General features: G+C 50.6%; 1 protein-coding gene across 1 annotated transcript in view; it reads left to right on the plus strand.

Annotated features, from left to right (window-relative positions):
• The first annotated feature begins 4859 nt into the window (after positions 1-4859).
• LOC149997551 (uncharacterized) overlaps positions 4860-13212 on the plus strand; it is a 79785-nt gene continuing 71432 nt past the window's right edge. The window contains exon 1 of the mRNA XM_090257486.1: positions 4860-5034. Within this exon, the coding sequence (XP_090113612.1) occupies positions 4860-5034 (175 nt within the window). The remainder of the gene's footprint in view (positions 5035-13212) is intronic.

Genomic DNA, 13212 nt, shown 5'->3' on the forward strand with positions numbered 1-13212 from the left:
ATATATCTATACCTATATCTATATATATATATATATATGTCAATATATACATATATATATATATATATACACATATAATCTTTCAAAGAATCTACCAGAGATCTACCTGTGGCAACAACAAATGAAATGAGCAAATTTGCAGGTCATAAGATCAACATACAAAAATCTGTGTGTTTCTATACACCAGCAGTGACAATCCATGAAGAAAATTAAAGAGCAATTCCATTTCAATGGCATCTCAAAGAACTAAATACTGGAAATAAGCTTAACCAAGGAGATGAAAGTCTTGTACATTGAAAACTATAAAGAATGCAGGAAATCAATTTAAAATGTCCAAATAAATAGAACGGTATTCCGTGTTCATGGGTCAGAAGACAAATGATCGAGATAGCAATACTATGAGGACACATTCGATGCGATTTCAATCACAATGTCATCCCCCTTTTTACATAAATAGAAAAGCTGGTCATCCAATTCACATGGAATTGCAAGGAGCCCAAAATAGCCAAAGCAAAGTCGAAAAACAACAAAATTAAAGGGCTCCCACTTTTGATAAATATGTGCCCAGAATATGTGAAAAACCTTTCAATGAAAACAACAACAACAGAACAAAAACCGCCCATTTAAGTGGGAAAGACGCCTGAAGATTCTGCCCCAAAGAAAACCTGTGCATGCTAATAAGCATAGGAAAAGAAAATCCTCATTCATCACTAGGAAGCTACAAATCCATACCCCAAGGAGATACCAGTGGTTACCTATTAGAAGAGTTGGCATAAAAAACAAATGTTGACACTTGTCAGACCTTTCATGGCACGTGAATAAACAAACTGTGGTAGAGCCATGCGACGAAATACAGGTCAACAAGAAAAAGTAACACACTACTGATTTAAACAGGAATGAATCTTAAATGAATCATTCTGAGTTCTTCTAAAATATCAATTCTAAACGAGTAATTGGGGCCCTGCAGCCCTACCAGAAGCAGAGGCGGATTGAAGGGTGGGCGCAGCGGGCGCGCACCCTGGGCCCCGACTTCTGAAGGGCCCCGCAAAACCCCAACTTGACGCTTTCCTCTAATGACACCAAGTTTGCTTTCATTACTACGCTGCATAAAATATGGGAAATGCGGATTTTTCTTTTCCCTGGCTCTCTCCTTGTTTTTAAGGGGCCCAACCAATATCTACTTCCCCGTCGGGGGCCTCCACCCGCCTTAATCCGCCTCTGACCAGAAGTCAGGAACTGCAGTGCTGAAGAGGGGAGGAGGCTGTCAGGCTGAAGGCCACTCCGGGGAGCAGGGGTCCTGGCCCGGCTGCCAAACCCAAGGGGCACCTTTGGCATCAGCACCTGGGAGACTGTGCTCTACTTTTTTGTCCCCTCAAGTCATACAACATGGCATAATGTAAGAGGAGAAAGTCGGCCATCACAGGGACGCAGATCCTTACCGTTTGTGCTCCTCTTCCTTGATTTCTCCAGCTCCCAGCTTCCTCCTTTCCCAGAAAGCCCACAAGGATTCCTCCTTCTTAACAGCCTGCACCGCGCCTTCATTTCCAACCTCCTGTTCTCTATGCAGCCCTCAGAGAGGAGAGCTAGGGAGCTGGGGTGGTGTCCATGGGGATCACCCCGCTGTCAGAGGCTGGCCTGGCGCCCGCACCGACTGCCCCAGGGATTGGTAGGCTGGTGGTCTTCTGAGTTGTTGCCGTGTGCCCAGCAGAGGCAGGGCCCCTGGGGGTGGAGGCTGAGAGGGACACCACGGTAGAGGCCACCGTGCTGGTGGTGGTGGTGCCCAGCCCTTGGCTGGAAGCATGGGAGCTCTGCTTGGGTGCAGGTCCGTGGGTGGGCATGACGGCGGGCGCAGCAGCGCCTCCCAGCGTAGGCTTTTTCCCAGCCCTGGCGCCAGGGGTCGTGACCAGGGTGCCCTGGCGGGTGCGCTTCCGGGTGTTGTGTCCGGAGCTTCCCGCAGGGCGCTGGGTGGCCGTGCCAGACGGGCCTGGAGCCGATGACGAGGCGGCCAAGGCAGGCCTGGGGCCGGCGTGCGTTCCCGGGGGGGCCTGGGCGATGCTGCCCAGGGCTGGCTGGCCTACAGTGGAGACTGGGGCCTGGGCTGGGCCTGAGGCTGCCCGTTTTATGCCTCGAGAGCTGGGTGGAGCCCCCGAGGGAAGTGCATAGGGAGCGGGGCTGGTGTCCATGGGGGTCACCCCGCTGTCAGAGGCTGGCCTGGGAGGTGGGCTGGTGTCCATGGGGGTCACCCCGCTGTCAGAGGCTGGCCTGGGAGGTGGGCTGGTGTCCATGGGGGTCACCCCGCTGTCAGAGGCTGGCCTGGGAGGTGGGCTGGTGTCCATGGGGGTCACCCCGTTGTCAGAGGCTGGCCTGGGAGGTGGGCTGGTGTCCACGGGAATCACCCCGCTGTCAGAGGCTGGCCTGGCAGCCAAGCCTGCAGATGTGCAGGCCGAGGGGCTGGCGCTCAGCACAGAGGTGACTGGAGCACCGGCGGACACAGGGGCACTGAGGGCAGGCACAGGCTGCGGGCAGGAAGGCACAGGCTCTGGAGCCCCCCAGCCCGAGAGGGCCCACGCCTCACCAAGCAGAGCCCTGAGGATCCGCCACCGCGCTTCTCGGTCTCTGTCCAAATCTTCTGGGGTCACCCTGTACCCGGGGTCGGGACCTGGTGGCAGGCTTAGAGGGGGCCCTCGCCTGCGCGGGAGCAGGCAGACCTTCCTTTTGCGGCGCCTGGAGGGTGCTGTGTCCCCTCTGGTGGCACCCCGGCCCTGCTCAGGCTGGCTCAGCCTCCGTGGCAGGGCGGCAGCTGAGGAGGGAGCCCCAGGGCGCTGCTGCCTCAGCGTCTTCCCGGCCCTCTGGGGCAGCCCGGCGTGGCAAGGGGCGGCACGCCTCCCCCTCTCCACCGGAGGGCAGCCTCGGGTGGAGCTATAGGAGCTGGTGATGGGGTTCCTCTTCCTGCAAAGGGAGGGGGAGCCCCTCACGGAGGCCTGGGCCTTACCGCGCCTTCCGTCTTCCCGGCCCTGCACCTGGAGGGTGCCCTGCAGGGGCCCAGGCCTGAGCACCGAGGCACGGAGGCCTCCCTGGGCCCCCGAGAGCCTGCAGGTAGGCGGGGCTCCCTCACAGCCCTCAGCCTCACTCTCTGGCACAGTGGGCTCCCCCCCCTCCTCACCTACCTCCTCCCCGTGCCCCCCACAGGCCCACTGGTAAAGGGACCTCAGGATCCCGAGCAAACGCCACAGGCTCTGGGGGATCCTCACACAGACACTCACGAAGGCTGCAACACCGCATGTGAGCAGGTGCTGGCGGGCTGGCCCTGCAGGAGGTGGAGGAGCAGGGACAACTGGGTGCCGCTGGCGGACCAAGGGAAACTGGCCACCTGGGGGAGCTCTGAGCTGGCCCCCTGGTCCCCAGGGCGGGGGGTGGGGGCAGAGTGCACTCAGGCAGTTGCCCATTGGGCGCGTCTGGGAGCTCTGTCCGGGAGCACAGAAACCGTCCTCAGCAGCCAGAGAGAGCTCGCCAAGAAGTATCCGTTGGGCTGTTGCCTGGATACACTTGGAACTCCCCGGAGGGGGGGGGGGAGGGGGAGGGGGGCCACGTGGAGGGCCGGCAGGAGGAAGGCGCGCGCTCCAGCTTGCCCAGATTCTGTGGGAAGGGCGCGCCCAGACGCCTCTGGAGGTCAGTTCGGGGCTTCCCCATCTCGGGCTGGGGGAGGGGCAGGCGCACGCGAACGGCTTCTGCCAATTACGCAGCCACTGATCCTGCACCGGCCGCCCAGGCCCTCCTGTTACAGAAACAGGAGAGTCCAAAAACAAACCGCAGAGTTTGCAGCTGGGAGATAGGGAGCAGGAAGCAGCTTTCAGGATGCCCTTGCATGCCTGGAGCTAGTGGCTGGATACATTGTTGCAAAGATCCGCTTTACTTCCAAGACTCAGGGAGATGGGAGGGATCTTGGACTGTGGGCTGGTGTGGAAGAAGCAGACAGAGCCTAGGGAAGAAGCAGACAGAGCCTACTAGGGTTCTGTGAATGGTCAGGACGGTTTGCAACACCCATGGCCTGAGAGGACGAAGGGAGAGAGAGGAGGCAGGGAGGAAGAGAGGAGCTGCAGACATTTTGGGCTGGCTCTGGCTCTAGGAGGCTCACTCTAAGGCTCTCTCTGGCCCTCACGCCCTCACTCTCTGGCTCTTGTGGGCTCCCTCCATCTGGCTTGGAGAAGGGATCTCCAGGCTGCTTTAAGAAGAGGCTCTTGCCAGACTGCTTTGAGAAGAAGAGATCCATGCGATTTGCAGGAAGAAGGCAGTTTCCAAGGAGGCTGAGAATCCAGGCGGTCCTGCATTGAGAGCTGGAGGGCACCACAGCACAGAAAGGGCCTCCCCAGTCAGAACTGAGTGATTGGCAGCTGCTGGTAAAGCTGAACTGTGCCTGGGAAGTAGGGAAACGGTGTTTCTGACTTCCGTAAGACTGGCCAAGTCTGGGAGGGGGAGGCAGGACTTTGTGTAAATAAACAATTCTTTTCCTTTTCACCAAACTCTGGTATTCAGAGTTGTAATTCTGGCGGCGGGCAATCGGACCCCTAACTAAACAGCCCGAGTGCAGGGAGGCAGCGGGCCCAGGAGGCCGCGTCCATGGGCCCGCGACGGCCGGGCGGCAGGGACCGCGCGCTCTGTGAGGGCGCGGGGCGCGGGGCCGAGGTGCCCGGGCGCGCGGTGCATCGGAGCACCGTGGTGCGAGGGAAGGCCCGGCCCGCATCCCGGCGCTTGCGGAGCCACCCTGCGTACGTGGCCCGGCTCTGAGGCGGCGGCCGGCCGGGGCATGCCGGGGAGCCCGTGCTGAGCCCGGCCTCCGTCTCCCGAGCCCGCCGTGGATGATGTCGCTGCCCCTCCCTCCGCGGGCCGTCGGGCCTCGCCGCCGCGCCGACCTTGTCGGCGGCCAAGGAGAACCCGTGCAGGAAAGTCCAGGCCAACATCTTCAACAAGAGCAAGTGTCAGAACTGCTTCAAGCCGCGCGAGTCGCATCTGCTCAACGACGAGGACCTGACGCAGGTGAGCGGGCGGGGGGTCCCAGGGCTGCCCCAGAGACGGAGAGCCAGGCCCCGCGCAGTGCAGCCGCCGTCCCGGGCGTCCCCTTCGGGCTGGAAGTTCCCGGGCGCGGGACACCCCGCTGAGGGTCTGGAGGGGCCGGCTGAGGCGGGCAGAGCGCCTCGCCCGGGGTGCCGGCGACCCCCCCCCCCCCCCCCGCCGCCGGTCCCGACGCCCGTGAGACCATAGTTCTGCTGTGGACAAGCGAGCGGACGTTGCCTTGTGCCCGAGGCGGGCGGAGGTGGGGGTGCATCTGAAGGAAATGGAAAAGGAACAGAAAAAATGTGCGTGAGTCCTTGGGGGAGGGGGCGGGGGGAGGGCGAGAAGTGTATTGATAGACTCGGGACAAAGGGAAGATGCTCGAGTGTGCCGAGAAATAACATCCTTTCCCGTTCCCGTAGCCCTGCCGTGTGATTCGTGCTTCTTGGGTGACTCAGCAACGCCTGGTTTTTCTTAGTAGGAACAAGGCGCTTTAGGAGGTCTTGCTGCCTCACGGCACCCCCACCCCCCGAGTCTGACTTAGGGCCGCACTTAGACTTGTCCCCCAGCGGGCCCGGGGTGTCCCTCGTGTCAGACCCAGCCTGCCCTTGCTCCGCGTCATCGCCCCTGTCGGGGATTGCAGAGCTGAGGGGTCCTGAGGTCTAGGGGGAGGGCCTTGCTCTTGAACTTCACCTGGGGCTCCTCTTCTGCGCTTGGGGCCCAGCTCTCCAGTCACTTTCGAGGACTGAGGAGCCTGTGGGTCCTGGGGAGAGTCGTTCCCTTCCTGCTCTATCCGCCAGGCGAGGGCTTTAGGGGAGGCCAGTAGCTCCCAAACGTGCATCAGAGTCGCAGCCTTGAGGAATACAGAGCCCTGGGCCGACACCTGGGGCGACGTGGGACATGGGGCGTTTGTGTTGGTGGCAGCTCCCCAAGAAGTGGGGCTGGGCTGTCGACCCCACTGGCCTTCGGGAGCCAGTGTCCTGGAGTCTCTGGACCCTGGGAGGGCTTTGGCACATGCTGATTTCTTGGGTTTCCTGATGCAGCCCCGTCTGTGTCCCCGTGGGGTGTGTCCTTGCCCTCTGCCCTGCCTGCATCCTCTTCAGAGATTTTTCTGCCACACCCCTGAATCAGCCCAGGGAGCTCCTTTCACATTCCGGGGAGTGTGGGGGCTGGTTTAGCCTCTGCTGTTCCAGAAGAACCCCTTCGAAGGAAGCCGCTGCTTTCAGGTGCACCCGCCTGGCTGTCTCGAGTGCTCCTTGAGTGCCCACAGGGCCGCGCGCGTTCACGGGGCTGAGGAGAGTGGAGGGTTGGGTGGAGGGCTCACGGCCTGGGACTTCGTGCCTCCCTCTGAGGTCAGGTTCCCACTGGCCAGGAAAAGACTCCTTTCATCTAAAACCAAAAAAATTGGAAACCAAAAAACCCAAAACAGAACTGCGTCACCAGACACTGACCGCTGCAAAGTCACAGGGTTGTTAGGACCAAAGGGCCAGGTCCTCTCGGGAAGGCGGAGCTGCTTCCTGGTTAGGTGTTCGGGGCTGCGGGTAGGGTTTGCAAGGGAGATTCCCTCTTCTTGGCTGGATGCCTTTTTCTGAGAAGCAGTGGTGTGGTGATGAGGGTCCTGGGCCTGCAGTCAGGACACCTTGCTTCTAGTCTTGGCTGTCACTCGCAGCTGCGTGACCTTGAACAGTCCCTTTGCCTCTGTATTGTTCATTTCTTTTTCTGTACATTGGGACTAGAGATCCCTGACTTACGTCACTCACCAGGCTGTTGTGAAAAGCAAGGGCTGATAACTTATCAGACTTTTTGTACAGTAAAAAAAGAATCACCTACAGAATAGTAAACTTGGATTTAGGAAATTCATTCCTGAGCTTGGCAAGCATTGTTCATATATATATTTTTAGAGGGAGGGTTGATCCACTTATTGATGCATTTCATTCATTGGTTGATTCTGTATGCGCCCTGACCATGGATCAAACCTGCATCTTGGTGTATCAGGATGACGCTGTAACCAACCGAGCTACCCACCAGGGCAGCAAGGGTTATTCTGAGGGTTTCCTGGTTATTTCAGGCAACTACCAAAATTGGTAGATTGGGTCTTATTTTTTGATCCTTAAGTTTAGATAAACTAGAATGGAATCTGCATATTTGAGTTGAACCTGTTAAAAATTTTTGAAAAGTCTGTTCATTATTAATTTGATTCAAATGAGTGGGGTCACAAATTTAAAGTATGTTAGCTTTCACTGTATCGACCGTTGAATTGTGGGTTTTAAAACAGACCTGAGTTCCAGGGCACAACTGCAATGGTAGTTTCTGAAATAATGAGTGGGGTTATTTGTGGTGGGTGCGATTAAGTCAGCCCTCTGCCTTCTGGGATCTTTCAGGAAAAAACTGCTCTTGAAAAGAGGAGGGAGACTCAGGGATGTTGCCAACAGCCTTCGCTGCTTGCTGCTCTCTGCATCTGTTCCCCTTCCCACCCCTCCCCCTAGTTCTTCCTCTCATCCTCGTGGATCCTTTAGAAAAGCTCAGCCAATTGGTTCTCATCAGTCTCCTGCAAGCCCCTGCTTCCTGCTGCCTTCTCGGTCCTGAGTTTATTTTAGGCCATCAAGCCAGGGAGATAGAGCGGTGATAATCGAGGCCACCCCCTCTCTAAGAGGTGAGGGCACTGAGATCAGTGAGGCAGTGAGAAGGCCTTTTGCCCTGGGATGTCATCGTCCCAGGGGCAGACATTTCTCTGAGCCTTCTGCTCTGAGCTTATTTCCACAGCTGTGGGTTTTGTTTATTTTTCCCCCAGAGTGCTACAGAAACCTCTCCCAGGGACTGCATCCTAGCATCAGACCTGGAAGAGATTTGTGATCAGCTAAACCACTTTTAACCATGAGAAGACTGAACCCCAGAGAAGAGAGACCCTTGCCTGTACAGGGACACAGTTAGGATTCTTCAGCCACTGTTCTCTCCCCTACTCATATTAAGGGTCTGTAGTGGCCACCCCATAAACACATGGCGAGGAGAGTTGTGTCAAAGAGGATTATGTTACAAAAGGTGGCTCGGAGGGCAGGCTTCGGGGATCCCACCAGGGACCCTGAGATGACTGGTTTGGAGCAGAGGAGTTCCTGATTCTTTCCTCACCACTGGACTTCAGAGTGATCCAGGATAAGGAATAAGCAACAGTCCTTTATTACTTGTCATGGCGTCCTCCAGCCCCAGCCCCTGTTCACAGGGTGGCATTTATCCTTCAGGTCTCCTGTGCATTTCTCTGCACATATATGGATTTAAATGCACACTTAAAACCTTTTTTAACCTAACCTGTTGGTACGTATTTGCAACATTATTTTTTTCTGGATGGCAACATGTCTTACTTCTCTTTTTATGTTATTAAGTACAAATATACCAAGATCATTTGGTAGAGTGTACCACCAGGTATGTATTACAGTTTTGCTCTATTGGTGGCCAGCAAGGTTACTTCTCGGTTTTGCTGCTTATAAACAGTGAATGCTTCAGTGAACAGCTTTCTAAATGCTTCTGGGTGCATTGTGCCTGCGTGAAAGCAAGTATTTCTCTGGGGGCAAATACTTAAAAAAGAAAAAAAAAGACGGGGTTGACATCAAGTGCATTACATTTGTTTCTATTTTATTGATTATGATATTACAGTTGTCGTAATTTTTTCCCTTTGCTCCCCTCTGCTCAGTACCTCCTTACTGTCCAGGAACTCCCCCCCTCCCTTAGTTCATGTCCATGGGTCGTGCATATAATTTCTTTGGCTTCTCCATTTCTTATACTGTTCTTAACGTCCCCCTGTTTATTTCGTACCTACCAGTTATGCTTCTCGATACCTGCACCTATTCCCCCATGATTCCCTTTCCCCCCTCCCACTGACAGTCCTTCATATGATCTCCATATCTATGGTTGTGTTCCTGTCCTAGTTGTTTGCTTTGTTTTTGTTTTTAGATTCATTTGTTGATAGTTATGAGTTTGTTGTCATTTTACCATTTATAGTTTTGATCATCTTTTTATTAAATGTGTCCCTTTAACATTTCATGTAATAAGGGCTTGGTGATGATGAACTGCTTTAGCTTTACCTTGTCTGGAAAGCACTTTATCTGCCCTTCCATTCTAAATGGTAGCTTTGCTGGCTAGAGTAATCGTGGTTGTAGGTCCTTGCTTTTCATCACTCTGAATGCTTCTTGCCAGTCCCTTCTTGCCTGCAAAGCTTCTTTTGAGAAATCAGCTAATAAGTCTTATAGGCACCCCTTTATAGGTAGCTCTCTGCTTTTCTCTTGCTGCTTTTAATGCTCTTTACCTTTCACCTTTGGCATTTTAATGATGACGTGCCTTGGTGTGGTCCTCTTTGGGTCTAGCTTGTTTGGGGCTCTCTGTGCTTCCTGGACTTGTATGGCTACTTCCTTTGCCAAATTGGGAAGTTTTCCTTAATATGTACTATTTTTTCCTTATGATAGCCTTGGGTTTTGTTTGCTCTCTTCTTCTAGTTCCTCATGGTGTACTGTTAGGTTATGCTTGAGAATTTCTCCTCTTTTAGTATATGTATTTTCAACTATAAATGTCCCTCTTAGGATTACTTTCACGGTGTCCCGTAACTTTTGGTATGTTGTGTTTTTGTTGTTATTTATCCCAAGATATTTCCTAATTTCCCTTTTGACTTGTTTAGAAGTGTATTGTTTAATTTCCACATGTTTGTGAATTTTCCAGTTTTCCTTCTGTTACAAATTTTTCGTCCCATTCTATTTTGATCAGAAAAAATACTTTGGGTGGTTTCAATCTTTTAAATCCTATTAAGACTTCTATTGTGACCTGATGGATTGTCTGTCCTGGAGACTGTTTTGTGTATACTTGGGGAGAATGTGTATTCTGCTGATGTTGACTGTCGTGCCCTGTATATGTCTGTTGTATATCATTGGTTTATAGTGTTATTATATGTAATTGGTTCATAGTTTTGTTCAAGTCCCCTCTTTTCTTACTGATGTTTTTGTTTTTTTCTACCCATTACTGAAAATGGGATATTGAAGTGTCCAAATAGTATTGTAAAACTATTTATTTCTCCCTTTGATTCTGTCATTTTTATTTGATATATTTTGGGGCTCTGTTATTGTGTGCATATGCGTTTATAATTGCTTTATCTTCTTGCTGTATCAAGTTTTTATCAATATATATTGTCCTTCTTTGTCTCCTTTAACTTCTTTTAAAGTCTATTTTGTTGAACAAAAATACAGCCACCTTAGCTCTCTTTTGGTTATTACCTCCATGGACTATATTTGTTCATTGTTTTATTTTTAATCTATTTGTGTTCTTTTATCTAAAGTAAGTAAGTCTCTTGCAGGCAGCACATAGATGAATACTATTTTCTTTTTAAATTTAATATGCCTGTTTCTGCTGTTTAATAGGGGAGTTTAGTTCATTCACGATAACATGATTACTGTTAAAAGATTTACTTTTGTCACTTACCTATTTGTTTTTGGTATGTTTTATGTGTTTTTTGTCCCTGAATTCCTCCATTACTGCCATTTATTGTTTAGCTTTCTTTTAAAAATTCTTTTTAAAGTATATTTTATTGATTATGCTATTACAGTTGTCCCAATTTTTTCCCTTTGCCCCTGTCTTCCCAGTGCCCCCCTCACCTGGTACCACCCTTCCCTCCAACAGGTGCCCCACCTTAGTTCGTGTCCATGGGTTGTGCATATAAGTTATTTGGCTTCTCCATTTGCTTTACTATTCTTAATATCCTCCTGTCTATTTTGTACCTACCAACTATGCTTCTTCATCCCTGTACCTTTTCTTCCGTTCTCCCCCTCCCCCCGTCTCTGCTTATAATCCTCCATATGATCTCCACATCCATGGTTCTGTTCCTGTTCTGGTTGTTTGCTTTGTTTTTTTTGATTCAGTTATTGATAGTTGTGAATTTGTTGTGATTTTACTGTTCATCGTTTTGATTTTCTCCTTTTTCTTAAATTAGAGCCTTTAACGTTTCATATAATAGGGGCTTGGTGATGATGAACTCCTTTAGCTTTACCTTGTCTGGGAAGCACTTTATCTGCCCTTCCATTCTAAATGATAGTTTTGCTGGCTAGAGTAATCGTGGTTGTACGTCCTTGCTTTTTTCATTTTGGTTACTTCTTACTAGTCCTTTCTTGCCTACAAAGTTCCTTTTGAGAAACCAGCTGATAGTCTTAGGGGAACTCCTTTGTAGGTAACTCTCTGCTTTTCTTGTGCTGCTTTTAAGATTCTCTCTTTATCTTTCACCTTTGACATTTTTAATTATGATGTGTCTTGGTGTGGTCCTCTTTTTGTCTATCATGTTTGGGATTCTTTTTGCTTCCTGGACTTGTATGTCTATTTTCTTTGCCAAATTAGGGAAATTTTCTATCATTTTTTCAGATAAGTTTTCAAGTTCTTGCACTTCCTCTTCTCCTTCTGGCATTTCCATGATTCAGATGTTGGCACATTTGGAGATGTCCCAGAGACTTTTTATTCTCTGTTGTTTTTAATTCTTGTTTCTTCATTCTGTACTGGTTGAGTGTTTATTTCTTCCTATGTCCAAATCATTGATTTAAACCCCAGCTTTCTTCCTTTTACTAGGGGTTCCCTGTGGACTTTTATTTATTTCACTTAGTGTATCCTTCATTTTTTTCCCCTTATGCCTTTTCTGTACTCAATGAGTTCCCTGAGCATCCTTATTACCAGAGTTTTGAACTCTGTGTCTGACAGGTTGTCTGTCTACATTTTATTTAGTTCTTTTTCCGGAGTTTGGATCTGTTTTTTCACTTGGGCCATATTTTATTGTCTCCTCAACTTGGCAGCCTCCTTGTGTTTGTTTCTGTGTATTAGGTAGAGCTGCTTTGACGCCCTGTCTTGGCGCACCTGTTATGTTGTAAGAGGAAGAGCCTTAGGTATTGCCAAGGGGTGGCCCTCTGTTTCACCGCTTTGTGGCACTGTATGTAGATGGGGTCAGAGAGGGAACAATGTCGCTTGCTCAGCACTCAGCCTGTTTCCAGTCACCTTACCCACTTCCCATATGCACCTGGTACCTCTCTAGCTGTTTCCTACATGGTGGTTCCCAGAGTGGGTGCGTTTGCAATTATTCTGGGACTGTGGGGGCCCTCTAAACAGACTCTCCTGAGAGATGGGCAGTTTCTTCTGCCACCCCAAGCCCCACTGGTTTTCATAGCCAAAAGCTATGAGGCTTTTTTTCCCCAGCACTGGAACTTTGGGTTGCAGAGTCTCGTCTGGGTCTGGAATCGCTCCCCAGGTGTCCCTCCTGGCTTTTATCCACCAGACTTGAATGTGGGACCGCCTGTTCTGCCAGATGCCGCAGCTGCCTTGCCACCACCACTACACCATCTCCTCTCCACCCCAGCTCCCTGCTTCTACCCGTCCTACCCATCTGGATGAATATTTCTCCCTTAAGTCCTTGGTTGTTGGACTTTCATACAGTTCAATTTTCTGGCAGTTCTGTTTTTTGTTTTGGGGTCAGCTGTGATCCTTCTTATGGTTGTATGAGGCGGCAAGGTGTATCTACGTATGCCTCCATCTTGGCCAGACGTCCTCTCTTCTTTTTAATTCTCGAAGACTTCTGTTTAAAGAAAAATTTATAGGGGTGACATTGGTTAATAAAATTGTATAGGTTTCAAGTGTAGAGTTCTATAACACAGCATCTGTACATTGTATGTGTGTTCGCCACCCACAGTCAAACCCCTTCCTGTGGCCGTGTATTTGAACCCCATTGCCCTTTACTACACACCCACCCAGCCCCTGTCCTTCTGGCAGCCACTGTAGTGTTGTCTGTGCTTACGAGTTTTTCATCTGTTTGTTTGTTGTTTTCAGTTTTATATCCCACATGAATAAAATCATACGGTTCTTGACTTTTTCCAGCTGACTTATTTTGCTTAGCATGATATTCTCAAGATGTATCTATTTGTCACAAGTGGCAGTATTTCATCTTTTCTTGTGGCTGAGTAGTATTGCATTATATGTATGTACCACGTTTTCTTTATCCAGTCATCTATCTGAGGACACTTAGGTTGTTTTAATGTCTTGGCTACTGTGACTAATGCTGCAGTGAGCATAGGGGTACATATATATCTTTCTGAATAAATGTTTTTACATGTTTTGGGTGGAGACCCAGAAGAGAAATTGCTGGTTCATATGGTAATG

This window comes from Furipterus horrens, unplaced genomic scaffold (assembly GCF_987537825.1).
Source record: "Furipterus horrens unplaced genomic scaffold, mFurHor1.1.pri manual_scaffold_11, whole genome shotgun sequence".
In the NCBI taxonomy this organism is placed as follows: Eukaryota; Metazoa; Chordata; class Mammalia; order Chiroptera; family Furipteridae; genus Furipterus; species Furipterus horrens.